This window comes from Lontra canadensis, unplaced genomic scaffold (assembly GCF_010015895.1).
Source record: "Lontra canadensis isolate GAN:19392208 unplaced genomic scaffold, GSC_riverotter_1.0 scaffold105, whole genome shotgun sequence".
In the NCBI taxonomy this organism is placed as follows: domain Eukaryota; kingdom Metazoa; phylum Chordata; class Mammalia; order Carnivora; family Mustelidae; genus Lontra; species Lontra canadensis.
Genome location: NW_022631099.1, coordinates 5685424 through 5712286, shown reverse-complemented (window position 1 = coordinate 5712286; position 26863 = coordinate 5685424). Strand labels below are relative to the sequence as shown.

The window sequence follows — 26863 nt, the reverse complement described above, 5'->3', positions numbered from 1 at the left end:
ATAGGCACTGGAAGGGAAGAAGCTTAAAGAGAGTGTTTAGCTTTTTGTTATTAAAAGTTTCAAACGTGAACAGCAGTAGAGAGAGAGTAGTATATAGTAAATTCCCTGTGTGTCTTGTACCCCCAGTTCTGTAACTGTCAACTTTTTGCCGTCTTGTTTTATCTTTCCTCATACCCCCAGATTTTTTTTTTGGCCTGAGGGTATTTTATTTTATTTTAAATTTTTTATTTTTTTAATTTCTTTTCAGTGTACCAGAATTCATTGTTTATACACCACACCCAGTGTACCATGCAATACATGCCCTCCATAATACCCATCAACAGGCTCACCCAACTTCCCACTCTCCACCCCCGCCCCTTCAAAACCCTCAGATTGTTTCTCAGAGTCCATAGTCTCTCACAGTTCATCTTCCCCTCCAATTTCCCTCAACTCCCTTCTCCTCTCCATCTCCCCATGTCCTCCATGTTATTTCTTATGCTCCACAAATAAGTGAAACCATATGATAATTGACTCTCTCTGCTTGACTTATTTCACTCAGCATAATCTCTTCCGGTCCCGTCCATGTTGATACAAAAGTTGGGTATTCATCCTTTCTGATGGAGGCATCATACTCCGTAGTGTATATGGACCACATCTTCCTTATCCATTCATCTGTTGAAGGGCATCTTGGTTCTTTCCACAGTTAGGCGGCTATATTTTAAAGATTTTATTTATTTATTTGACAGAGAAAGAGAGAGAGTGCAAGAGCGAGCAACAGCAGTGGGAGCAGCAGGCAGAGGGAGAGGGTGAGGGAGAAGAAGGTTCACCCGAGCAGGGAGGTTGTGGGGCTCAGTCCCAGGACTGGGATCATGACCTGAGCGGAAGGCAGATGCATAACGACTGAGCCACTCAGGGGCCCCAGCCTGAGGGTATTTTAAAGTAAATTCCAGACATCATTCACCTGGAAGTACTTCAGTACGCTATTTCTCTATCAGTTTACCCTAGTGTAGGTCATCTCTACATTTCTCTGTCAGTTGGTAATTTTTGTTTGTTTATATATTATTGGTGTTCTGTAGGTGCCCCATATTGTTTTTCTTATCATTTCTTCTTAGAGGACCCACCCTGCTGTGTGGAGCTGTACTATGGCCGTTCAGATATTTGAAATTGTCATATGTTAAACTTTTTGATACCTATCACCCCACACATAGCACAGTTTGAGCATATGACAGACATGTACTAACTTTTGAAATTAAGGGCACTTGGGACTCAGATCTTTGGTCTTTTTTGTATCACTGGAATTCTTTAGCTACAGCCTTAAGTTTCTTACCAGATATTCCGGTTTTGAGTTTTTACATTAGCAATTGCTTTAAAAGACCTGGGGACCTACCTCTAAAATCAGTTTTGAAGTTTTGTGCCCTTAAAAAGATAATGTTTAAAAAAATAAAAGATAATGTTATTGGCAGACTAGCTACCTGAAATCTACCTGGAATTACTTTCAGTTCATCTTTTACTTAATTTCCTTTTTCTTTAAATTTAGTGCTTTTTAGTGAATTAAACTACCTTTTCCTCATGTACATGGGTATTTGCCAAATCTTTGATAAATCTTGGTTAATTTTTTAAAAATAACTTATTTTTTATTATAAAAGTGATTCATCATGGGGGAAATGTTGGGAGACAAGGCAGAGTATTCACACAAAATCTCAGGTTACTCATAAATTTATCACCCACAGAAACTTTTAACATTTGGGTATCTGTCTTCTAGTCTTTTTCATATTGTTTGTTTATGTGTTTGTTGAATTATGCACAAAGCAATTTTTTTTTAAAGATTTTATTTATTTATTTGTTAGAGAAAGAGAGAGAGCGCGAGCACAGGCAGACAGAGTAGTAGGCAGAGGCAGAGGGAGAAGCAGGCTCCCCGCCAAGCAAGGAGCCCGATGTGGGACTCGATCCCAGAATACTGGGATCATGACCTGAGCCGAAGGCAGCCGCTTAACCAACTGAGCTGCCCAGGCGTCCCACAAAGCAATTTTTAAAAAAAGATATTATGTCCCTGCCATACTCAAGGGCCATAATAGCAGATCCTGATGTTCTCTTTCTTATTTGTTAAATCTGACCTATAAACAAATTGAAATTACACATATTTCATTCCAGGTTGTAGAGCTGGTAGCATGTTTTGTTGTTATGGTTAAGTCCTTAGTTTGGGGTCAGTTGTCATGTGGGGTTTTTTTTTAATGTTTTTATATTAATTATTTTTATTAACATATAATGTATTATTTGCCCCACGGGTACAGGTCTGTGAATCATCAGGCTTACACACTTCACAGCACTCACCATAGCACATACTGTCTCTAGTGTCTATAACCCACCCTCTCCATACCCCCTCCCCTCAGCAACCCTCAGGTTTTTTGGTAAGATTAAGAGTCTCTTATGGTTTGTCTCCCTCCCAATCCCATCTTGTTTCATTTTTTCCTTCCCTACCCCTCAATTCCCCCCAGTCTGCCTCTCAAATTCCTCATATCAGGGAGATCATATGATAATTGTTTTTCTCTGATTGACTTATTTCCGCTCAGTATAATACCCTCTAGTTCCATCCAAGTCGTTGCAAATGGCAAGATTTCATTTTTGATGGCTGCATAGTATTCCTGTGTGTGTGTGTGTGTGTGTGTGTGTGTGTGTGTGTGTGTATGCGCGCGCGCGCGTACATGTACGTACACACCACATCTTCTTTATCCATTCATCTGTTGATGGACATCTAGGTTCTTTCCATAGTTTGTCTATTGTGGACACTGCTGCTATAAACATTTGGGTGCACATACCCCTTCAGATCACTACATTTGTATCTTTTTTGTTGTTGTTGTTAAAGATTTTATTTATTTGACAGACAGAGATCACAAGCAGGCAGAGAGGCAGGCAGAGAGAGATGAAGGGAGGGAAGCAGGCTCCTTGCTGAGCAGAGAGCCCATGTGAGGCTGGGATCATGACCTGAGCTGAAGGCAGAGGCTTTAACTCACTGAGCCACCCAGGCGCCCCACTACATTTCTATCTTTAGGGTAAATATCCAGTAGTGCAATTGCTGGGTTGTAGGGTAGCTCTATTTTCCACCTTTTTTTTTTTTTTTTTAAGATTTTATTTTTATTTATTTGACAGATAGAGATCACAAGTAGGTAGAGAGACAGGCAGAGAGAGAGAAGGAAGCAGGCTCCCTGCTGAGCAGAGAGCCCGATGTGGGGCTTGATCCCAGGACCCTGAGATCATGACCTGAGCCAAAGGCAGAGGCTTAACCCACTGAGCCACCCAGATGCCCCCCCCCCTTTTTAAAGATTTTATTATTTTCCACTTTTTGAGGATCCTCCATGCTGTTTTCCAGAGTGGCTGTACCAGCTTAGATTTGTGTGGGGTTTTACTACTGTCAAGTGAATAGGGGTCACCACCTTTGTGTTTTGGATTGACTCAGCATTTTAGAATTGTAGACTTGAGACAAGTTAGAGGGTTCTGTATGCTACATGGAAGATTGGGTTTAAGTCCTGCTTTTTTTTTGACACCATATGATTTTATTTTACCCATTTCTGTGGGATGAGAATTTATTATACCTAGGGACATGGTCATCAAATTTTTGTTTCCTTATGGGCTGGCACAGAATAAATGCTTAGTGGATTATATCAAATGTGACTTTTTTGCTGTGAGCCAGGAATTGGATGAGCATATACACTGCCTGTACATTTTCATTAGTTACCTATTTTTATACAAAACATGTTACTTCAAAGTTTACAGCTTAAAACAACAAACACTTGTTTTCTCTTGTAGTTTCTGTGAGCCAGGGATCCAGGAGCAGCTTCGCTGGATGATTTTGGCTCAGGGTCTGTCATGAGATCGCAGTTGTCTGAAGACTTACCTGAAACTGGAGGACCTACTTCCAAGACTGTTTACTCACGTGGCAGTTTCTCGCCACATGGGCCTCCCCCTAGGGCTGCTTGAGTGTCCTAACAATATGGCACCTGGCTTCCCCCAGAGCAAGGAGAAAGATCCAGTGCCTTTATGACCTGGTGGCAGAAGTTACCTACTGACATTTCTGTCTTACCCTCTTTTTTTAGGAATAAGTTTCTAAGTCTAGCCTGTATCAAGGAGCAGAAAATTAGGCCATACCCCTTAAACAGAGAAATATCAAAGAATCTGTTAGACTGTTAGATTTTAAAACCCATCACACATGTGTTGGGTACATAAACTTCCAATTGATGCATATTCAACATTGGGGTGACCTGACCTCAGTGAGCCACATTTTTTTTTTAAAGATTTATTTATGTATTTGACAGACAGAGATCACAAGTAGGCAGAGAGGCAGGCAGAGAGAGAGAGGAGGAAGCAGGCTCCCCACCCAGCAGAGAGCCAGATATGGGGCTCGATCCCAGGACCCTGGGATCACGACCCGAGCCGAAGGCAGAGGCTTTAACCCACTGAGCCATCCAGGGTGCCCCAGTGAGCCACATTTTAAATAGACTCTTGGGATAATTCTTAAACACAATAAAATTTGAGAGTCACTAACATAAATATATGGAGAGAGAGATACCATGTTCATGGATCAAAAGACACAAAAATGTTTTGATGTCATTTTTCTTCAAATTGTTCTATGAACACAAACTTCCCAGCTGGCTTTTCTTCTTCTTCTCCCTTTTGGAAATTGGCAAACTGAAACTAAAACTTCTGTGAAATGCAGAAGACATAGAATAGCCACAACAGTTTTGAAAAAGAATAAGACTTAAGTGCTTTTATAACCTGATTTCAAAACTTGCTGTGAAAAAAAAAAAATTACTGTGAAGCTGTAGGAATCAAAATAGTGTGTGTTTGTGTAAGGATAGAATAGAGTCCAGAAATAGACTTGGATTATATGGCCACTTCATTTTCAGTAAATAGGCCAAAGCAATTCACTGGGGGAAAAAGGTCATCTTTTCAAAAAATGGTGCTACAACTGGACATCTTTGTAAATTAAAAAATGAACCCCTTTTTTTTTAAGATTTTATTTTTATTTATTTGACACAGAGAGAGCACAAGTAGGCAGAGAGGAAGACAGAGAGAGAGAGAGGGAAGCAGGCTCCCTGCTGAGCAGAGAGCCCAATGTGGGACTCGATCCCAGGACCCTGAGATCATGACCTGAGCCGAAGGTAGCGGCTTAACCCACTGAGCCACCCAGGCGCCCAGAACCCTGTCTTTTACTTCTGTAAAACTCACAATGTTTTCTGCGAAAAAAATTCACAATACATATATCTAACAAAAAAATTGTAATCTATAGTGTATAAAGAACTTTTTTTGTATAAAGAACTCTTACACAACTCAGTCATAAGGCAGATATTTTTAAAATGAGTGAAAGATTCGTGTATCAAAAAATTCATGTATCAAAGAAGATACATGAGTGGCCAGTAAACAAATGAAAAGGTGCCCATTATTAGGAAACAGGATTAAAACAACATTGAGATACCAGTACATACCTGCTAGAATGGCTAAAATTGAAGATTGGTAATACTGAGTGTTAAGAGAATTTATAGCAGTTGGAACTTTTTGGTTGGAATGTATAATAGTACAACCACTTTCTTTCTTCTTTTTTTTTTTTTAAAGATTTTATTTATTTATTTGTCAGGGACCAAGGGAGAGAGAGCGAGCGAGCACAGGCAGACAGAGAGGCAGGCAGAGGGAGAAGCAGGTTCCCTGCTGAGCAAGGAGCCCGATGTGGGACTCGATCCCAGGACACCGGGATCACGACCCGAGCTGAAGGCAGCAGCTTAACCAACTGAGCCACCCAGGCGTCCCGTACAACCACTTTCGAAAACAGTTTGGCAGTTTTGTATAAAGTTAAAGTTACACTTACCAAATGACCCAGTGATTTAATTATTAAGTATATACCCAAAAGAAATGAAAACATGTCTACACAAAGACTTGTATATGAATGTTTATAGCAGATTTATTCGTAATAACTATGCCTGGAAACGACTCAGTTGTATTTCAGCAAGTGAATGGATAAGTATAAATTTCAGTGTACTCATAACAGTGGGATTCCACTTAGCTGTAAAATCTTAACCAACTACTGTTACATCCAGCAACGTGGATGAATGTCAAAAAGAACATGTTAAGAAGGCAGACGTAAGAGTAAATCCTGTATGATTTCATTTATATAAAACTTTAGATATCATCTAATCTGTGGTGCCAGCAAATTATTGGTTGCTTTGGGTGGGGATGAAAGATTGGGATTGACTGGGGATGGGCATAAGGGAAACTTTCTTGGATGATGTATCTTTGAAATGTATATATTTTACTGCATAGAAATTATACTTTATCGTAGTTGGTTTTAAAACATCTCTTAAAAAAAAAATCTCAAGGCTTGGATTTTCCAGAACTTAGATAGGTAACCATTTGATCTGAGAGTCAGTGTTCAAGATTTATCCTTTTGTATCATTTATTATTTAGTCTCAGTAGTACCACATCTGAGAGAAGAATGCCAAACAGCTGCTTCCTTTTACAGTAGAATTAATTCCCTTTTCCCCTTCGTGTTCGTTAACACTTGTCTTGGTTTTAGAGGCAGGGCAATGGGATGCCTTGTCTGTGTGGCTTTGTGAAATCTTTCCTTCCAGTGGAATGTGCTGTTATGACTACCTTGTCATTTGAATCCTGTCATTGTGCTTCTTGACCAGCTTGTCAAGGTAGGTGAGGAGGAGGTAGCTTATGGCTCTTCTTAACTGACTCATCTTTTATGGTTGCAGATTCTCATAAACACAAAGATAAACACAAAGATCGAGAACACCGGCACAAAGAGCACAAGAAAGATAAGGAGAAGGACCGAGAAAAGTCCAAACATAGCAACAGGTAAGGGTTAAACCAGCAAGTCCCTCATCATTTGGCAGTGAGGTGGCTGGCTTGGCTCACCTGGAATAGGCCTTAACTTGAGCCACAGGTAAGTCACATGGATAGCAGAGTAAACAGAGACTGTATTTGATTCCAGAGTTGCTGAAGAGTATAACCTTGATAATTCATGACTTACTGGGGATGCTATTGTTCGGATCAAGATGTACCATTTTCTTTCAATATATAGCTCATTAAAAATAAAATTGGAGAGGGAGGCACCTGAGTGGCTCAGTTGGTTAAGCATCTACCTTTGGCTCATGATCTTGGGGTCCTGGGATCAAGCCCAGCATCAGGCTCCCTGCCCAGAGGGGAGTCTGCTTTTCCCTCTCCCTCTCCTCCTCTCCCCACTCATGCTCACTCACTCTCTTGCTGTCTCTCAAATAAATAAATAACATTTTTAAAAAAGATAAAATTTGGGGGGTACCTGGGTGGCTCATTTGGTTGATGGTCTGACACTTGATTTTGGCTCAGGTCATGATCTCTGGATTGTGTGTTCAAGCCATGCATTGGGCTCTGTTCTGGGCATGGAGCCTGCTTAAGATTCTCACTCTCCTTCTCTCTCTGCCCCTCCCCCTCAACAAAAAATAAATAAGCTATGAATTGATTGTAACGCATGATATCCAGAGAACCTGCCTTGATAAAAGGTGACTGGATCGGCATTATGTATATATATTTTTATTCTTTCTGTACTTTAATGGGTATAAATCAAAAATTCTTTCCTTGGCTTCTGTGGTATGTGAGCCCTTAAAATCATATGCAAAAGGTTGGGTATGTGAGATTTTCCTGAAGAGAGCATTCTTAGTTTCATCAGATTATCAAGCATTTAGTTCTCATACAAGCCAATGACCACCAATATAAATGTAACTCAGTAATGGTGCCTTTGGATTCAAGCCTCAGAAAGATGTTTTCTTTTTGTTTTGCTCCTGTTTTGGGGTATAGGAAACAAGTGGTTAAACCCAAAGACTTGGGGTATCTTTGCATATGTGACCCCTTGTTGAAAATAAGGACTTACATTTCCATTTTGAGTTAAAGGCATTTGGGGAGACTGCTATCTGATATTCCCAGAGTAGCCTCAGTTTTGTTAAAAGGGAATGTAGGGGCGCCTGGGTGGCTCAGTGGGTTAAGCCTCTGCCTTTGGCTTAGGTCATGATCTCAGGGTCCTGGGATCGAGCCCCGCATTGGGCTCTCTGCCTAGCAGGGAACCTGCTTCCCCCTCTCTGCCTGCCTCTCTACCTACTTGTGATCTCTGTTAGTCAAATAAATAAATAAAATCTTTAAAAAAAAAGGGGGGGGGAATGTAAAGACCACTTGTGCATTGGAATAAGTGCGTCCAGCCTTGAGTCTTTTGGAACTGCTTTATTAGCTCGGCTTATTGTCTCCAGACAAGTTAAAAGTGAGAATTGCTTTCTAAGTCTGTTTTGTTTTTTTTTTTTTAAAGATTTTATTTATTTATTTGACAGAGAGAGATCACAAGTAGGCAGAGAGGCAGGCAGAGAGAGAGGGGGAAGCAGGCTCCCCACTGATCGATGCGGGGCTCGATCCCAGGACCCTGAGATCATGACCTGAGCCGAAGGCAGAGGCTTTAACCCACTGAGCCACCCAGGCGCCCCCTAAGTCTGTTTTTTTTTAACGGACCATTACAAACTTTAAGATAATTCTAGTGAATTCTTTTTATGAATAAATCTTTGTGAATCATTAAAATAACTAGATTTTCTCTAGTGGGGACATTATGTATCATCTTCCACTCCTGTGGTCTTTTTTCCTTCACTGCTCACTCATTTCTTACCACTTGATCATCTAGTTTCCATTTTCATTACTCTGGTGAATTTAATGCCAGTAGTTGATGAATTCAGTCTCAGTTCCCATGTATCTTCTCCAGTTTATAGTTGTTTAGCCCATATTGATATCGACCAAAGTAGATTTGAGAGCAAAGAATATTGCCAAGAATAAAGAAGTTCATTTCATAAAGATAAAAAAGAACCAGTTGGAAGGACATAACAATTATGCAAGTTTATATACTAATATCAGAGCCTTAAAATACATGAAGTAAAAACTGACAACTACAAAGAGAAATAGACCATTTATATTTATAGTCAAATATTACTGCCTCTTTCTCAGTTGATAGTATAAGCAGAGAGAAAATCATTACGAGGTAGAAGACTTGAACATCACCAACTAACTTGATTGGATTGAAATTCATAGAGTATTCCATGCAACAACAGCAGAATACAGATCTTTGGCACATGGCACATGGCACATTTGCCTACATACTCCATATTCTGAGTCCAGCCCTCCTTTAAAACCACTTCCCTTGCCTTTCATGCCTCTGTCCTTTTCCACCTTTCTGGCCACCTTTCTTAACTCCTCCTTCCAGTGCATATAGCAAGTCTCTGTTTTTGGCTGTCTCTGCTACCTCTCTTGCCATTTGCCCCTTCTTTCATATTCCATATCCAGTCTGCTGGAACTTCTCAGTTCCTCAAACACAACATGTTTTCTGACACCCGTAGGCCTTTAAACATGCTGGTTCTGGAGTACTCTGTTGCCTACTTACTATCCTTTTTGTTGAAGCTTAGACTTCACTTCTTTCAGGCATCCTTTCAGCCCACCCCTTCATATGGAGTGCCACTTCTGTGTGTTCTCTGGTACCTTGAATATGTTCTTATTATAGTAATTGCCAAGTTGCATTGGTGTTGTAATTGTCTCTTTACTTCTCTGTGTTCCTCATTAGACTTTTAAGGTCTCTGAGAGCAGAGTTGATGTCTGTTTCATTCGTTTTACATCCTCAAGGCTAAGTATAGTATCTGGCAGATAGCTGGCACTTAACTCATCTATATGTATTAAATCAGTGAGTGCATGACCGATGGGTACATCAGTTACCATCTTCTCTCTTCTTTTCACATAGTCTTAATCTTCTACAGGGTTGTTCCCCTTGGCCATCCCATTTTTCAAACAAGTTTTTACTTTTTGGTAAAATATGTATAACATGTTTTGCCAGGGGTTTTGTTGTTTTGTTTTGCCATTTTGAAATGACTTTAAGTATATTCACAGTATTGTACAACCATCACCAGTGTCCATTTCCAGAAGTTTTTCATCATCCCAAATAGTCTCCGAACCCATTAAATGATACCTTCCCATTCTCCTCTCACGCCCCCATCCCTTGGCACCTTCTAGTCTATTTTCTGTCTCTATGAATTTACCTATGCTAGTACCTCATATAAGTGGAATCACAAAATATTTATCCTTTTTGTGTCTGGCTTATTTCCCTTAATCTAACATTTTCAAGGTTTATCCATAATTGTCTCATATCTGGATTCCATTCCTCTTTTATGGCTGGATAATACTCCCATTGTGTGTCTACACCACAGTTAAAAATCTCTTCCCGTGTTGACGGATGCTTAGGTCGTTTCCATCTTTCAACTATCATGAATAATGCTGCTGTGAACATGGGTGTACAAGTATTTGAGTCTCTGCTTTTGATTCTTTGGATAAATACTTTGGAGTGGAATTGTTGGATCATGTCAAACAAGTATTTTTATTCTGTCTGCCATGTTTATGCTGTGCTGGCTGATGTGAAGTACCAAAAAAATGAGGCAGTCTTTGACAGTGAAGAACTTCATCACCCGAGGAAAATGCTAATATAAAGAAATGCTGATTTCTGTGTTACCATGAATCCATCCCAAAAAAACTTTTTAAAAATACAGGTTAATATTTAAAACATCAGCATTTAAAGATTGATCCCTTTTTTTCTGCCGCATCTGATTTCACCAACCAAAATTTATCGTTGGGGGAGAAAAGATTAAGTAGAAGTGGCATAAAAGGCTTTGGTACATCAGTTTGGCCTTCTCTGCTTTACCCAAATCTCCTTTTTTAAAAAATAAAGACTATATGGGACGCCTGGGTGGCTCAGTTAAGCTGCTGCCTTTGGCTCAAGTCATGATCCCAGACTCCTGGGATCAAGTCCCACATCGGGCTCCTTGCTTGGCAAGGAGCCTGCTTCTTTCTCTGCCTCTGCCTGCCACTCTGCCTGCTTGTGTGCGTGCGCGCTCTCTCTCTCTTTCTCTCTCTGACAAATAAATAAAATATTAAAACAAAAAAAGAATATGGTTTTGGTGTCATTTTTCTTGGAAAGTCCATTGTAGTTTAATCACCTTTGTCTAGAAGAAAACCTCATCCTGGTGCTTCAGCTTAGGGTCCACATGACTTTGATTAGGTTACCTCACTCAACTTTTCAGGTCCCGCATATTAATACATGCTTCAGGGGGGATCTAGGGGAGTCAAGAAATACAAAAGTTCTTTAACCTTGAGCTGTTTCACAAATATGAGGAGGTGGTATTTTGTACCTCTCTATCCAACATACTTCCCTAAAATGATGGCATAGGCAAATTCAGGAATTTGTTCTAACACAGTTTTGTGCCTTTTAATATTTTCTTCATTTCTAATAGAAATACTTAAGAAATAATAGTCTATTTGCCAAGAGGCATTGGAAAAACCTGGCCTGGGTTGCTGTTTACACATGACTAAGTCTAGCCCTGAATCTTAATTCACATGTAAGTTTAAGACCGTTTAACCAGATGATGTGTTGTAAACAGACTTTTAAATACTTCCTGTTTTGATCTCTGCTGACACACTACCTCTTTGCAACAAAGCTAGTGTATTGGTTACATATCTATATTTCAGTACAATCCTGTACACGGTGTTCCTTTTTTACATGACTTCTGATCTTTCTAGTAGTTTTGGGCTTCTTCATTTTCCTTCTGTAACAGATTAAAGAAACTTGGACGATTGTTTAGATCACCTCTGAGGAGTCCAGGATATTTAAGGTTTAATGTGTTCTCTTCAAAAATGCTTAATTTTAGGGGCACCTGGTTAGCTCAGTCAGTTAAGCATCTGCCATTGACTCAGGGCGTGATGCCAGAGTACCAGAATCAAGCACTGTGCCCGGCTCCCTGCTCAGAGGGAGTCTGCTTCTGCATCTCCCTCTGCTTCTCCCCACACTCATGACACTCTCCCTCTCTCTCAAGTAAAATCTTAAAAAAAAAAAAGCTTCATTTTATTCTATCCATTTTATTCCAGTATTTGCTAGTAAATTTGGCATGATTTTGTTGCTATTATAAGAAAACAGGTTTTATACTAATGTGTTTCTGTGTCTTTCCTCTTCTGCTAGATATTAGCATCAGTCATTTCTCATTTAGGACCCAGATCCCTCAAGAGATCCCATCTTATTCATATACTTTCTCCTATGTTCTTACTTAAGGCACAAAATAAGGGAGAGGTTATTAAAAGATCATTCCATCTTATCTCTTTGTGTGGTCAGGAGTCTGAGGTGACATGCCCAAAGTCACATGATGGTGTATTAGCAGAGCAAGGATGAGCGACCAGGGCCTCTGTGTTTGTTTTTTTCTCTCCACTGCATTATTCCTTTCAGTAAAAGAAAAAGATCTTTCCTAAGGAGGGTTTGTTGTGTAGCTAAACTGTGTAATACAAGCACCTCCTTCTCATATGCATGTAGTTGGCATCTCAGATTTTAAAATGCCAGATCCTTTCAGGCACTGCCTCTTTCTCTTTGGGCCCCAAGTCCCTGAAGATTTTGTCAATAAAGGTATTAATCTCATTTAGTTATGACCCTGTGAAAACCCCATCTCCCAACTATTGCCTTTTTGACCTATAATATTGCAGGAAGAGTTTATGCCAAAGTTAAATAAAAATAATTTTTTCTATTATTTGTCTCTGATGTTGCTTCTTTCTGGTAGCATTAACATTTAGCACTTCAGGTCCTTTTAAAAAATATATAAATCCTCCCAAAAGAAACAAAAGGAATATTCTTTCTAGATGCTTAAGAATCACTGCTTGTAGGATCGCACCAGATACTTTTGTTGAAAGTTGCATCTTTAGTCATAAATTATCTTCAATACTAGACCTTATATAAACAACATTATTAAAAGCAGTTATGGGGGGGTGGTTTTAGAAATAAAGGACTTCATATGTGAAAAGGTTCTTCCTGCTAGGTCCCCCCACCCCCACCCCTCCTGCTAGTTTTTGACTCTGTGTCTCTTGCCAATTGTAAGCCTGGCACTCAGGCTAGAGTGACAAATGTGTAGAAAGCCAGGGAAGACAGAAAAGCACTGCTGTGAAATAGTAAGGGAAGTGCTTTTCCAGCCATGTTGGCACTGCTAATCTGTACAGTAAGTGCAAGAAACATCTGAGGATAAGGATGCTTTTGGTTTCTGCTTTCCCTGAGCTCCAAATTCTACCTGAATTAGAATTGAGAGAATGTAAGATCCTAGGCACTGGAATTAAGCAACCAGTTCTCAGGGGAAGTTTTTCTTAACAGAATCAAATTTAAAAGACATTTTTGCTCCCTAATCTGTGAACTGTTTGCCAAAGCCCTTCATTTATCTGCACATCCCTGTATCAACGTGTCTGGCGGGAGAAGTGGACAGTTAACCTGAGTAGGTAGAGAAGTTTGGTGGTTTAGAAAGAAGGAAACTGAAGTACCATCACCATTCACGGGGGACCCAGTATGATATAGTGAAAAGCACACAAAAATAGAAGTCGAGAGGCCAGGTTCTATCATTTATTAATGGCGTCCTACATTTTACTAGTTGTGTGTCCTAATTGAAGCTGTTTTAACTTCTGGGTCTTGTTTTCCGTTTTTGGTCAAGTGTTGATAGCAGTATCGGTCTGGTCAAGCTTTTAAGTTTATTGGGGAGAATTCAGTGGAATTCTGTGGATGAAAGCTCTTTGGAAACAGTAACATACTAAATAATTGACATGATGGTGTGGTGGTGATTACCATAAATCCTGGTAGAGTATCATCCAGATAATTTTGGTAGTCTTTGAATCTAATTTAATTTTGGTAATCTTTGCCAATTTTGGTAATCTTGGAATCTAATTTTGGTAATCTTGGAATCTAATTTAGTAGTTAACTATTGATAATATCCAGTTTGGAGCCCTAGTTTTCCATTATATCTAGCTGTATTATAATGAACTATAAACTTTTTTTTTTTTAAGTTCATGGTAGAAAGGGTATTTGAGCTAGCCACTGAAAAATAGTTAAGATCTTGACAAGGGGGGGCGCCTGGATAGCTCAGAGGGTTGGGCCTCTGCCTTCAGCTCAGGTCATGATCTCAGGGTCCTGGGATAGAGCCCCGCATCGGGCTCTCTGCTCAGTGGTAAGCCTGCTTCCCCCTCTCTCTGCCTGCCTCTCTGCCTACTTGTGATCTCTCCCTGTCAAAAAAATATACATTTATTTTAAAAAGATCTTGACAAGGGAAGGTGATGGCTAGAAAGATGGCATCCATACAGTGGGAAACCATTACAAAAACATGGACACTCCGTAATGTACTTTGTTCTGGGAAGAATCCAGTTAGGTGGAACCCGGGTTAACAGAAGGTGGGATCGAAAATAGGGCCCGAAAAAGCAGCTTTGAGGCAAAACTATTAAGGGTTATTTCACAAAGTTGGGACTTGAATCTGAAGGGAGCAAGAAGCCATTGAAAATAATTGAGAAAGGGAGGGCACCTAGATGGCTCAGTTGTTTAAGCCACTGCCTTCGGCTCAGGTTATGATCCTGGAGTCCCGGGATCGAGTCCCACATCAGGCTCCCAGCTCCGCGGGGAGTCTGCTTCTCCCTCAGACCTCTTCTCTCATGCTCTCTCTCACTCTCTTTCTCTCAAATAAATAAAATCTTTAAAAAAATAATTGAGAAAGGGAGATAGAGGACTTAACCACCAAATGCATGAGGGGTCTATAAATTCTAAAATTCCGTTTCACTCAAAGTTTTCATAATTCTTGTGATTTTGTTTAGTAACTTGTAATTGATGATGTGCATTAGGAAATCTTCATTTCTTAGAGCCTTTCAGGAACTGACCGCTGCTTCCCAGAGACAACTTTAGAATTTACCTAGAATTTTTTAATTTAGCAAATGTTACTTAAGCCGTAACTGCCTGGTTTCCTTGAAAGGGCTGTGAATATCTCCTCCCTCCATAGCCTGGAAGCTCTTGAGGCTCTTCCATAGGAATTCCCTATGATTCCATGGGTTTGCACCCCGCTGGGCTCTGCTGCCCTTAGGAGTGGGCCTGTAGCAGGATGTATTTATTCTCTTAGCAATTAGTGGCTAAGTCTTTTTCTCAGAAGATAGGAAGCCATCTCCTATCTCTCTGGCAGTGTTTCTTTTTTGTTTTGTTGAGAAGTCATGTAACAGAATGGTCAAGTGCATGATTCTGGAACTGGGTTGCCTGAGTTTAAATCCTTGTTACCTCTCATTAGAGGTGTTTCCTTGGATGAGTTACTTAACCTTTCTGTCTCAGTTTCCACATCTGTAAAATTGAGTACTGACACTTACCTCAGAGTTTTGTCATGGGGATTTAAACTGTTCAAAAGAGTGTGTGGCCCTTTATCCTCTTCAGATATCTGTTAAATATTTTTATTGGTGATAGAGGACAGACTTTTTTTGTTTTCTTAAATAGATTTAAGTGGTTTCCCACAGCCAAAATCCTAGCTTCCCAGAATGAGACACAGGTATGTTGTTGTTGTTGTTGTTGTTGTTGTTGTTGTTTTTCCCCTAGAGGGGTAGCGGGTGCCTTCCTGGGCCAAAAGGAAAATACTTTTTCCTCTTAGCTTCCTGCTGCCATCTCCCTACTTCTACACTTCTGTCTCAGTGTTTTACAGGAACCCTGATCAGTCTTCTTTGTTTGCTCAACCTCAGCAGAAGTCACAGACCAGAGGTTTCACTAAACATTCATTTTAAAATAGGTTACATTTTTCCTTAGTGGAATTTAGCTAATTGAAACATAAGACAAACATGAACACTCTGAAGATGTGGCTTTGAATCTTTCCATTTGTTCTCTTTGGCATTGACTTTTGCTTGTCCAGGTTTTGCTAGTGTGGTGGATCTTATTCCCAGAGAGACGTGAGTCCTGAGCCAAGGAGTCCACTTCTGAACCTGGCCAATAATTGGTGTTTTCTCTCCCTGAGTTCTACCAGTGAAATTCATATTTCATCCAAAAATGTGACCATTACAGAGGTTCTAGGAATGCTAGCTACTATGTGTATTTTGACCTTCATTGTATCCCAGACTACACTCATTCTTTTTTTTTTTTTTTTAAAGATTTTATTTATTTATTTATTTGACAGAGATCACAAGTAGGCAGAGAGGCAGGCAGATAGAGAGGAAGGGAAGCAGGCTCCCCACTGAGCAGAGAACCCGATGCGGGGCTCGATCCGAGGACCCTGGGATCATGACCTGAGCTGAAGGCAGGGGCTTAACCCACTGAGCCACCCAGGTACCCCAGACTACACTCATTCTTAAAATGTATTTCTTCTTTTTTCTTTTTTTATTTTAAGATTTTATTTGAGCATGAGTGAGAGAGTGGAGGAGGGGAGAGGGAGAAGCCAGTTCCCCGCAGAGCCCAGGGAGCGTGATGCGAGGCTTGATCCCAGGACTCTGAGATCATAACCTGAGCTGAAGGCAGATGCTTAACCAACTAAGCCATCCAGGCACCCCAAAATGTATTTTTTCTTCAGATATTTGGGTTTCTTACTGTGGTCATTAGTAGCCTTTCTTTTGGTTTATTGTCTCCTGTCGCCCCACTGAAGTTTTTCTAGTGCTTCAGTGATCTGTGCACTGCCTCTGAACTGGCCGGTATTGTAGCCTTCAGTTTTACTGAAGCTTAGTTTATGACTTTGACATATTGTGTCTATTATGTAAGGAAAAGTAGCAGGATCAATATAAGGAAGAGAGTACCATCTCTTAAAACAGTCAGCATGTGAACTCCTCTTCTACATTGGTCAGACCTTCTGTCAGCTCATTATCAGTGGAAAAGATAAGGTGTTCTTTAAGTCACCATGAAAGTCAAAACTAGTTTTAAGCCTTTTGGAAAAAGAGATATGTGTTAGGAAATCCTGGATGATGATTAGTCAGTCTAACTGATCCCAGGTTGTCTTTATTTTCTACCACTGGCCAAATCCTGCCTCTAACCTTCCAGTGGTGCACAGCCTTAGACATGCTTTGCTATCACAGGACTTTGTCCCCCAAATGCATTTGCTACTTACTTCAAGTAGATTTCTTAAGAAAGACTGACACTGGTTCTTGCTCTTTGCCAGCCCTCCTGCCGCAATGGGAATTATGGATGAGGGGGTAGGACTCGCAGTACTCTGTGATCTGTTTCTGGAGGCAGGGACAGGAATACATTTGACAAGTAGACGTGTTAGTACCATGTTCAGGACTCCATAAACCCAAATTTTTAAGTCTGTAATGGGATGCCTTGTACCGCAAGATGTCCTCAGTCTTGAATTGTCTGAGCTCACTTAGTATATAGAAATTCATACCTGCTCTCTTATATCTAAACAGTTAGGAATAGAGGAGAGTGGTTTCCTTTGGAAAGACACGTTGATAGTTCCATCTCATTCTGGTTTTTGATTAATTATGACCTATAAAAAGGTTACTACTCTAGTAGAAACTTTGAATTTCCTGAATAGATCTCTCTCTAGTTAGTAGGCAGAGGAAGTATCATTGACTTTTTGCATTTTCCTGGGGGTGGCCTGGGTACTGTCTCATAGGTTTGTCGTTTGCTGACTTCTCCCGATCTCTGTTCCATGTAATAATGAACTGCAAAACTGAGAACTGGAGAGCTGTGTATACACTTACAGGTGGGTGCCCCGGAAGGCCAGAAAGCCAGTTGCTAGTGAAGCAGACTAATGTTCTGTCTACGAATTGTCCCTAGGAATTGCTTTCATTGAGAAAGAGAGTGGGGGAAGGTAGAACATAGAGGAAGAGCAGGCATTCCTAAACTTAGATTCCTGAATCAACTATGTATAGTTTCATGGGAAGACAAAATAAGGAGCAGCTATCCCAAAGGTTTTATCACTTCAGATATCCGAGATCTCTGTTCTAGAAAGTTTCTAGATGGTAAAATAAAGTTTTGACCTTGTATATCAAATCTCACACTGGCCATGCATTTGTCTCTAACACCAGTCTACTTTAAGTGGTAAGTATCAATTTCACGGACATGTGATGATACTGATTTAGCAGAAAGTACTCTGAACTTAGAGGTGGAAATACCGAGTTAAATCCAAATCTCAGCTAACCTTCTTTCTAACATTATAACTTTGAATTAGACCTTGAACCACAGTTTTTTTTTTTTTAAAGATTTTATTTATTTATTTGACAGAGATCACAAGTAGGCAGAGAGGCAGGCGGGGGTGGGGTGGGGGAAGCAGGCCCCCCGCCGAGCAGAGAGCCCAATGCGGGGCCCAATCCCAGGACCCTGGGATCATAACCTGAGCCAAAGGCAGAGGCCTAACCCACTGAGCCACCCAGGCACCCCTGAGCCACTGTTTCTAAATCAGTCTAAGGGGAGAATAAAGTCATCCTCACAGGAGTGTTGTGAGGATTGAATGGAATAATGTATGTGAAAGCTCCAAGCAAGGAGGACAGGGGGACTAGAAGAAACAGGACTACAGGTTTAGATAGATCCAGGAACTTGTCAGATGGAAAGAAAACAATGACCACTTTCTCTTCTTTATGTACTCCTCCCTCTGTGTTGCTGTCATCAGGTTGTTATTTAGATGTGCCACACAGTGAAGCAACAAGTTTCTCCATGAGCAGACTTTGAACTCATGAGGGCTACGCCTAGTTCCAGTGTTCATGGAGGCAACATGGTCACCAAGTTTCCCACCAGGCTTCTTGTTCTCAGCACAGTTACAATGTCAATCTTCGCTCTGTGTGTTCGTGTAGTCTGTTTTTACCGAAATGCAGTGTTTTACCAAAAAATCCTGTACTTTGTACAAAAATGGCTCCCAACTTGTTAGCACTCTACTTCCAGTTCTCATTAAGCTCTCCAGCTTCAGAATGGCTGGTGAAACAGCAGAGTTGCCAAGATTGCAATGGATTCTTCAGGAGTTTACATATATGAGGTCATAGCTTACATGTATGAAATCCTATTACCAGCAAAGTGTGTGAGCTTCCTATTCCATTATACAAGCACTGTAGTTTTAGAGCTTTTTAAACATTAAGAGGAATTCATGTTCATCTACACAATTTGGAACAATTATATCCACAGTACTTATGGATGCACACCTCCCCACACAAAAAGTCAGAAAAACTCCCACTTTAATAAGAAAGCATTGTGCTTGGTGTTTTCACATACGTTATTATTATTATACATTATCGTTAGCCCATTCGAAGGCATGTCTTCCTGCTTCTGGTTATTTATTACCCAAATGCCGATCTTGAGTTGAGGCTCTTTGCGTGCAAAGATGTGTGTCACAAGATGCTTTTCTGATCTAGGTTCTGTGGCTCTCACCTAACTGGTTGCCATCATTTTATTCTCCCTTTCTGGTCTTCGATGTACCCAAGTGTTCTGGCGAAATCTCTTTAGAACAGACTCCATGGGATAGACATGGTCTTATGAGCTCATTGCTGGTAATACCTACTTTTTCTGGGCTAAAGGCTAAATGTGACAGATGGGAAATGCAGTCTCTGGTGGCGGGAAAGGCAGGAACCAATGCTTACTATAGGCCTATCTCTGTCAGCTGGGGTTGCTGCCAGCTGTCCTGCGTCTGGGGTGGGCTCCCCAGTTCATAGTACTTGAATTCAAGTCCCTTTTGTTAACTTCTGGATTATATCGGTTGGTGCAGTAAACAGGGTTCCTAAACTGCCTGCCCAGTGCAAGAAAGAAAACAGTCTTCAGTGTGCTGCCACCCTAAACCATAGTTTGTAAGTGTTGCTTATTGCTTCATGCAGTGTTTTTATATAGTTGCAGTCCCTTTAGATATTCCTGTTCTCCATGTGTGGCCATAAACGTTGTCTGCATATATTCATAGAGCTCACAAACTGCAGTGTAAGAGCTGTGTAATTTGATACATCATACGTTCCCCCTTTTGTTCCTTACCACAGTTGTATCTTCTTTCTTGTTGGTTTTCATTGGTTGGTTCTTACTTGTTTTTTTTTATGGAAAATGTCGAACATCATTTATAATGTTATTTTCCAAAGAGAAATTTCCAGGAGCTAGATCCTAGGGTATGAACCCTTTCAATGGCTCTTGCTCTCTGTGTCATATTTCCTTCTCCAGAGGAGCAGTGTCTTTACAGTGCTTACCAGTATGTCCACAAACCCCTTTAAAAAAAGAGAGGCTTTTAAATGTTTAGTGCAGGACATGTCTATTTTTAGCTAGATCTTTTCTTATTGTGAAGGAAGGACCAAGCAGGGTTTTTAAGCCCCATCTAGAAGTGACTAGCTCTTCCTAGTTAAAGCTAGCAAGAAGCATCTACTGTGTTTTGGGGCTGTTCACTGCACAGAGCCACCAAATGCTTTTCTTTTCTTTTTCTTTTCTTTTTTTTTTCTTTTTTTTTTTTTTTTGGTGAATTGTTTTTACCTTCTCACATCAGATTTGAACTCTCAGTTTGGAGCACTCATCTGTCGTAGTTTTTGCTCGTAGAATGTAGAAATAGCAGGCTTGCTGTACATTCTTAGTCACTTAAAAAAAAAAGTCCTGGTATGTTTAGAATGACTATATTTCTCTATTTGGTTCCTTTGCTCCTTCGAAAAAATAAAAACATCAAACAAGAGAAAGTCCAGTTGCCAAGAGCATCTATTTGAACTTTCTGTCAGAACTGTTGATTTAAGGCATCATAAGTTTCCATGGTTTCATGTTATCTCAGGCTATCTTCTGAGTTGATCTTGTGAAATAAACCCTTGTGATCCCTACTCTGGGCTAACTCTGTGTGTCTCTTTTTTCTTTTCTTTTCTTTTCTTTCCTTTTTTTTTTTTTACAGTGAACATAAAGATTCTGAAAAGAAACACAAAGAGAAGGAGAAAACCAAACACAAAGATGGAAGTTCAGAAAAGCATAAAGACAAACACAAAGACAGAGACAAGGAAAAACGAAAGGAGGAAAAGGTACAGAACTTTCCAGTGGGGAAGGAAGAGCTGGGGGTTGTACTTTTCATTTTCTTTATCTTTAAAAGCAGGTAATGAAAGTACCTTCACTGCACAGTAAGATCCCACGGCCTTTGAGTGAAAAGTCTCTTGTCAGGAAACTTAAGCATCAGTCTCAGTCTTAACGAAAACCAAAGCCCTTTACCACTGAATTTCACAGGACCAGATCAATCCACATCATTCTCTTACTTCAAATGGCAAATGGATAAATTAAGAATGTAGAGTTTCTGGAAATGCCTGTGTTCTTTCACAGGGAAAATTCTGGTTTTGGGAGAAGGTCTAGGGCCATGTTGTCTTCTGTTGAATGTGGTCCTTCCTGAGTGAAAACAGTGATGCTTTTGTGGCTTTTGGTTTCAGCATAACTAGCACTAGCTTCTCAGAAACTCTAGGCTCATCTAGCTGCAAATAAGGGTTATGGTGTATAGACTTTTTAAAAAAATTGTTTTGGGGCACCTGGCTGGCTCAGTCAGAAGAACCTGTGTGATTCTTTTTTTTTTTTTTTTTTTTAAGATTTTATTTATTTGTCAGAGAGAGACAGAAAGCACAAGCAGGCAAAGTGGTAGGCAGAGGCAGAGAGAGAAGCAGGCTCCCCACTGAGCAAGGAGTCTGATACAGGACTTGATCCCAGGACCCTGAGATCATGACCCAAGCTGAAGGCAGCAGCTTAACTGACTGAGCCACCCAGGCGTCCCAGGCCTGTGTGATTCTTGATCTAGGGTCATGCGTTTGAGCCCCCTGTTGGGTATGGAGATTGCTTACATTAAAAAAAAAAAAAATTCTTTTTTTTTTTTTTAAGATTTTATTTTTATTTATTTGACAGAGAGCGAGCGATCATAAGTAGGTAGAGAGGTAGGCATGGGGGTGGGGGGGGCAGGCTCCCTGCTGAGCAGAGAGCCTGATACTGGGCTCGATCCCAGGACCCTGAGATCCTGATCTGAGCCGAAGACAGAGGCTTAACCCACTGAGCCACCCAGGTGCCCCAATAAAAAACCTTAAAAAAATTTTTTTCGGGGCGCCTGGGTGGCTCAGTGGGTTAAAGCCTCTGCCTTCAGCTCAGGTCATGATCTCGGGGTCCTGGGATCGAGCCCCGCATCGGGCTCTCTGCTCAGCGGGAAGCCTGCTTCCTCCTCTCTCTCTCTGTCTGCCTCTCTGTCTACTTGTGATTTCTGTCTGTCAAATAAATAAATAAAATCTTTAAAAAATAAAAATTTTCTTTTAAGTAAAATAAAAATAAAAATAAAAAATGTTTTTATTTTAGTTTCTGTTTGGAAAAAAGTAATTTTGGTACTTGGTAAATTCAGGCAATATGAAATAGGGAATGTAATGAAAATGACACCTTCCTTGGGGCACCTGGGTGGCTCAGTTAAGCATCTGACTCTTGATCTCAGTGCAGGTCTTGATCTCAGGGTTGTGAGTTAAAAAAAAGAAAAGAAAAAAAAATTACACCTTTCTTTCACCCCTTGCTCATTGTCCTTTATCTTTCTCTTTCTGGAGGCAGCTACTATACTGTTTTTTTTTTTTTAATTCTTCCAGAGATACCATATTTGTGTGTGCGCGTGTGTGCATACATATGTGTGTGTATCCTTTTGTATGTCTGAAGATTTTTGAAAGACCAAGTGTGTCTGGAAAAGGAGGGGGAATGTGAATATACTTTGCCTAAATCAGAGAAGGCAGGAAACAGACTGTTGCATTTTGTTTTGTTCTGTTTTTTATTTTCTCTGCACTGCCAAGGACAGATCCTTGAGAGAGAGTATATTTATTGAGGAAGGGGTACTTGCCATCATTTAAAAGTTAAAAAGCTGCCATTTTGAGGGGAAACATTTCTCAGTAAATTGGGTAATTCACCCTGAACTATAAAAAAAACAGTCTTAGGAAAATGTCAAGACCTTTGCTTCACCTGTTCAGTTTTGCTAATAAGAGTGAGTCTGCAATCAAAGATGCTTCAAGAATTGAGGCCAAATGTTCTCAAATAAGAATGAGGCTTTTTCAAATTTAGTCTCTTCAAGGTACTAATCAGTTACTATTATTTTCAGGTTAGAGCCTCTGGGGATGCGAAAATAAAAAAGGAGAAAGAAAATGGCTTCTCTAGGTAAGACTTTTCTGGTACCTTGGCTGCTCTCTTGGCCAGCTCTTCATGTTGTAGTGTTGTCTGAACTTACCTAAAATGTACTGACCTGGCCACCTCTAGGTTTCCAAAGAGATTGACAGTGAGAGGACTTGGTGTAAGCTAATTTGAGTTCTCTGAAGTGTCATTTAGTGAAATTGACCCCATTTTCCGGAAGGCTGTTTTGAGTGGAGAAGATTAACAGAAAGAAATTTCTAAAAATTTAGATACAATTTACATACCAGAAATTTCACGCTTTAAAAGTATACAGTTTATTGGGTTTTAGTGAATTCACAAGGTTGTACAACCTCCCCCTACCCCACTCTCTTAATTTAAGAACATTTTCGTCTCCCCCAGAGGAAACATCATATTCAGTCAGTAGTAATTATGGAGTTTCCTGAAAAACCCTCCTCTGAATTCCTCCTTAGTAATACAGTAGTCCTCCTCCCATCTGCCCTCTGCCCCGGACCTTAATCCACAGTTTTGCTTTCTTTGGTTTTATTTAGCGATGGTCAGCCATGGTCAGGAAGTAGGTGATCCTCATTCTGACATCGTCAGAGGTCATTAGTGCCCTAATCCTATGCCACATTGCCTGTGTCATTCACCTCACTTCATCTTACGACATAGGCATTTATTATATATCATCACAAGAAGGAGGATTAGTACAGTACAGTAAGATAATTTGAGTGAGAAAGAGATCATGTTCTCATACATTTTATTATAGTGTATTATAATTGTTCTGTTTTTATTATTAATCTCTTGCTGTGCCTAATTTGTAAATTAAACTTTACCATAAGCATGTATGTATAGGAGTAATTGTGGTGTGTATATATAGGGTTTAGTACTTATCATAGCTTCAGACTTCCACTGGAGTTCTTGGAATATATTCCCTGCGAAAGGAAGTGGACTGCTGTATTCTAAGGCTCATCTCTGGTTTACAGAACTATGCCTACTTGGTCTACATTTTAAGGATAGGTGTAGAGTTGAGTAGGAATATATTATCTCTTTTCAAGAAGAGGAAAATGCATACAATCTGAGGTTGGTTTTTCTGTACTATTTTTGCCATTTTGATTGTTTTTCCTCATCTGCCTCAACTCCCTAAAAACAAAAATCTCCAGCTTTAAAAATAAGTTTATGGTCATATATTCTTACTTGCTCCATTGAATGACAGAATGGATTTTCTAGGAGTTGTTGGAAGGGTTTGCATATTGACTCGAACAAAGTGTTGGGGAGTTTTGCTTCCTCGAAACTCTGACCTTCCAGTTTCATCTGGGAACATTATTGAAAATTCTGCCATCTACTCTGAGTCCCTTGACTGGGAGAAGTAGGTGCCCTCTTCAGGCATGTTTTGTAACTGTTCTAGGAATGTGGAATAATAATACAATTCAAGAAGCATTAGAGCTGAAAACTACCCTAGGTGTTCTGATTTCTTAGATAAAGTTGAGTACGGGGTGGCTATTTTCTGCCAAAAGACCACCTAGGACTTTTATAAACTAACACTAAGGTGTGACTAGACTCTCTGGACTTGGTGTGTAGTCCAGGATTCAGTTTCATACTTCCCATGTTAGACGATCAGGAACACTGTCTTCTAGGCCGTGGTCTCTGTGTTCACCTTGCTGGACTGCTTGCTGGCTTGCATGTTTGTCTTTGTAGACAGTCCAGATGCTTTACTGGGTGGAGCATAGTTTTCTGATAAATTGTTTTAGAAGTTCTTGCTTCAGGCCTAGTAACCCTTCCCACATGTTGTTAACTTCACCCATGACAGTACTAGGATCTAGCGTTTACTTAACTGGCTGGGTCAGTAGCAGTTTTCTTTGCTTCTGGTGCAAAGCCTTTAGAAATGACTCTTGACTGTGTTAGTGATTTCCATGGTGAGGGAAGCAGCTGTAGAGATTGGCATTTGAGGAATGTGCAGAAATAAGGAAGAAAAGCTAATCTCTTTAAACATTCAGATTCTGTCAAGCAGAGGGATCCCGTATGCTTGGGGAGTTTGCGGGGTGGTAGCATTGAAACCCCACGAATATCTTGACCTTGGCAGCTGAATCTGGATGTTTATCCCTTGGACCCCTTAGAGATGGATGGTTTGTTGGGTGCTGGTCTCTGTACTGAGTTATTTAGCTTCATATATGCTTCTGGCCATCAACAGTGAGGTTCTGCCTAGGTGTGTTGGGCCAGGGAACATCTCAAGGCTGTGGTGATTGCTGGCCCCATGGGTTTTTGTTTTTTCCTCTTCCCTCCTCCAAATTGTTCCTTCCTCTTTCTGGTTCAAAATAGTTGTCTAACAGAACCATCTTTTTACATTCAGAAAACAAAAATAGGACAAGGCACTCTGCTGTGTATAAAGTAAGTAAACCAAGGGAGGAAGTTGAACAATGACTATATTTTGGTTTGGAATGGCTTCAGTTTGTTCACAGCCTCTTCTGTCATTTAGCACATGCCCTTCTTTTGTTGTAATGGCAGCTTCGTTATTTTCCCATGTAACTAAGATTAGTTTCCATTAGAACTTTAAGGTTCAAGTTTGGGAAATAAATTTTTATTCCCTTCCTTGTAAAAGCTATATTCAGCTTTTGGAGTACCAGAATCATCAGTTTGGATCATTGCAGGATTAGATACATAGTAGATCCCTCCTGCAAGGTGAGGGAACAATTTAAAAAGTTTGTTCCTGTTGTGGTTTGGGTCATGCTGGCAAAGGCAGCTAAGATGCAATAGAAAAGAATACTGACTTAGACTCTGATCCCAGAACTTGATATTGCCTGTTCATCTGTAAAGTGAGGACAGTGCTATCTACTTCACAGGGTTGTAGTGAGATACTAAGTGAAAAGAAGTGCTTACAGGAAACCTTTACAACATATACAAATGCATGTTGTTAATCCTTATATTAGCTACTTCTCAGTGAGGTGATTGTTCCTCCTGATTATTTAACATAATGTAGACATTCTCAGACTTACTAGGTTTTTTTTTTTTCTTTAGTCCACCACGAATTAAAGATGAACCTGAAGATGATGGCTATTTTGCTCCTCCTAAAGAGGATATAAAGCCATTAAAGAGACCTCGAGAAGAGGATGAGTGAGTATTTTTTTATTCTTTATTTTTTGAAAACAAAAAGGATTTGTTTAAAGGAGAAATGTGATATAGGTCTCTCCAGTCACAGAAAAACTATTAATTGACTTTAGTCATTTGGAATTTGTGATTAATGGACTGGGCAACTTACTTATCTTTGAATTATGAGATGCAGGATTTGCTAAGCAAATAAGTAGTGTATCTATGGAAAATACATATTTTTATTATTTTTTCATATTAAAAAGTAATGCTTGTTTAGTATATGAATTTCAAATAATACAGAATTGGTAAAGAATATTTAAATTATTTAAGTTGCCCTTAATTTATTATTACCTGCCATAGATAATTTTTCACTGTTAAAGCAATTTTCCTTAGTATCTGTACCTGTCAGTGAACTCTGAGTAATGGTTCAGTGCATAGAGTTAATAAAATTGCTCTTAAAACAGTTATTTGAGGCTTATGTGTACCTCTTTCTTAGATTCCGTGAGGTTAAGTTCTATTCCTTTTTCCTCTCTTTTCCTGTTCTATTTCCTATCCTATTTCCTATTTTCCTCTATTCTGTTCAGTCTTTTACAGCTTATTATGCTTTAGGAATCTACAGAGGATTTGTGGTACAAAGTGGACAGAAAGGGAGGAGAGAAATACTTGGTGAACTCATTTGTAATCATTTAGAATGTATATAGTATTTCTTTCCTCTCCTTTCCAGCCAGATACTGCCTTGTGGTAGTTGTTGTTGCCCTGGGCATGTGGCGTCTGTTTCCATAGGTAGCCTCCACTCCCGTCTCTTTCAGGCCTGTGTGTATGTAGTATAAATTGTTTTGTTCTGTGTAGGACTGTAACTCTTGGTCCTCGGTCAGGCCTTCTTTCTTCATTCCTGTTCTGACTGTAGAATGT

The 26863-nt window shown here is 40.0% G+C and overlaps 1 protein-coding gene across 1 annotated transcript in view; it reads left to right on the top strand.

The window, feature by feature from the left end:
* Positions 1-26863, top strand: part of TOP1 (DNA topoisomerase I) — a 97083-nt gene that overhangs the window by 28170 nt on the left and 42050 nt on the right. The window contains exons 3-6 of the mRNA XM_032838488.1: positions 6726-6828; positions 20643-20766; positions 22839-22894; positions 25880-25975. Coding sequence (XP_032694379.1) covers positions 6726-6828; positions 20643-20766; positions 22839-22894; positions 25880-25975 — 379 coding nt within the window. The remainder of the gene's footprint in view (positions 1-6725; positions 6829-20642; positions 20767-22838; positions 22895-25879; positions 25976-26863) is intronic.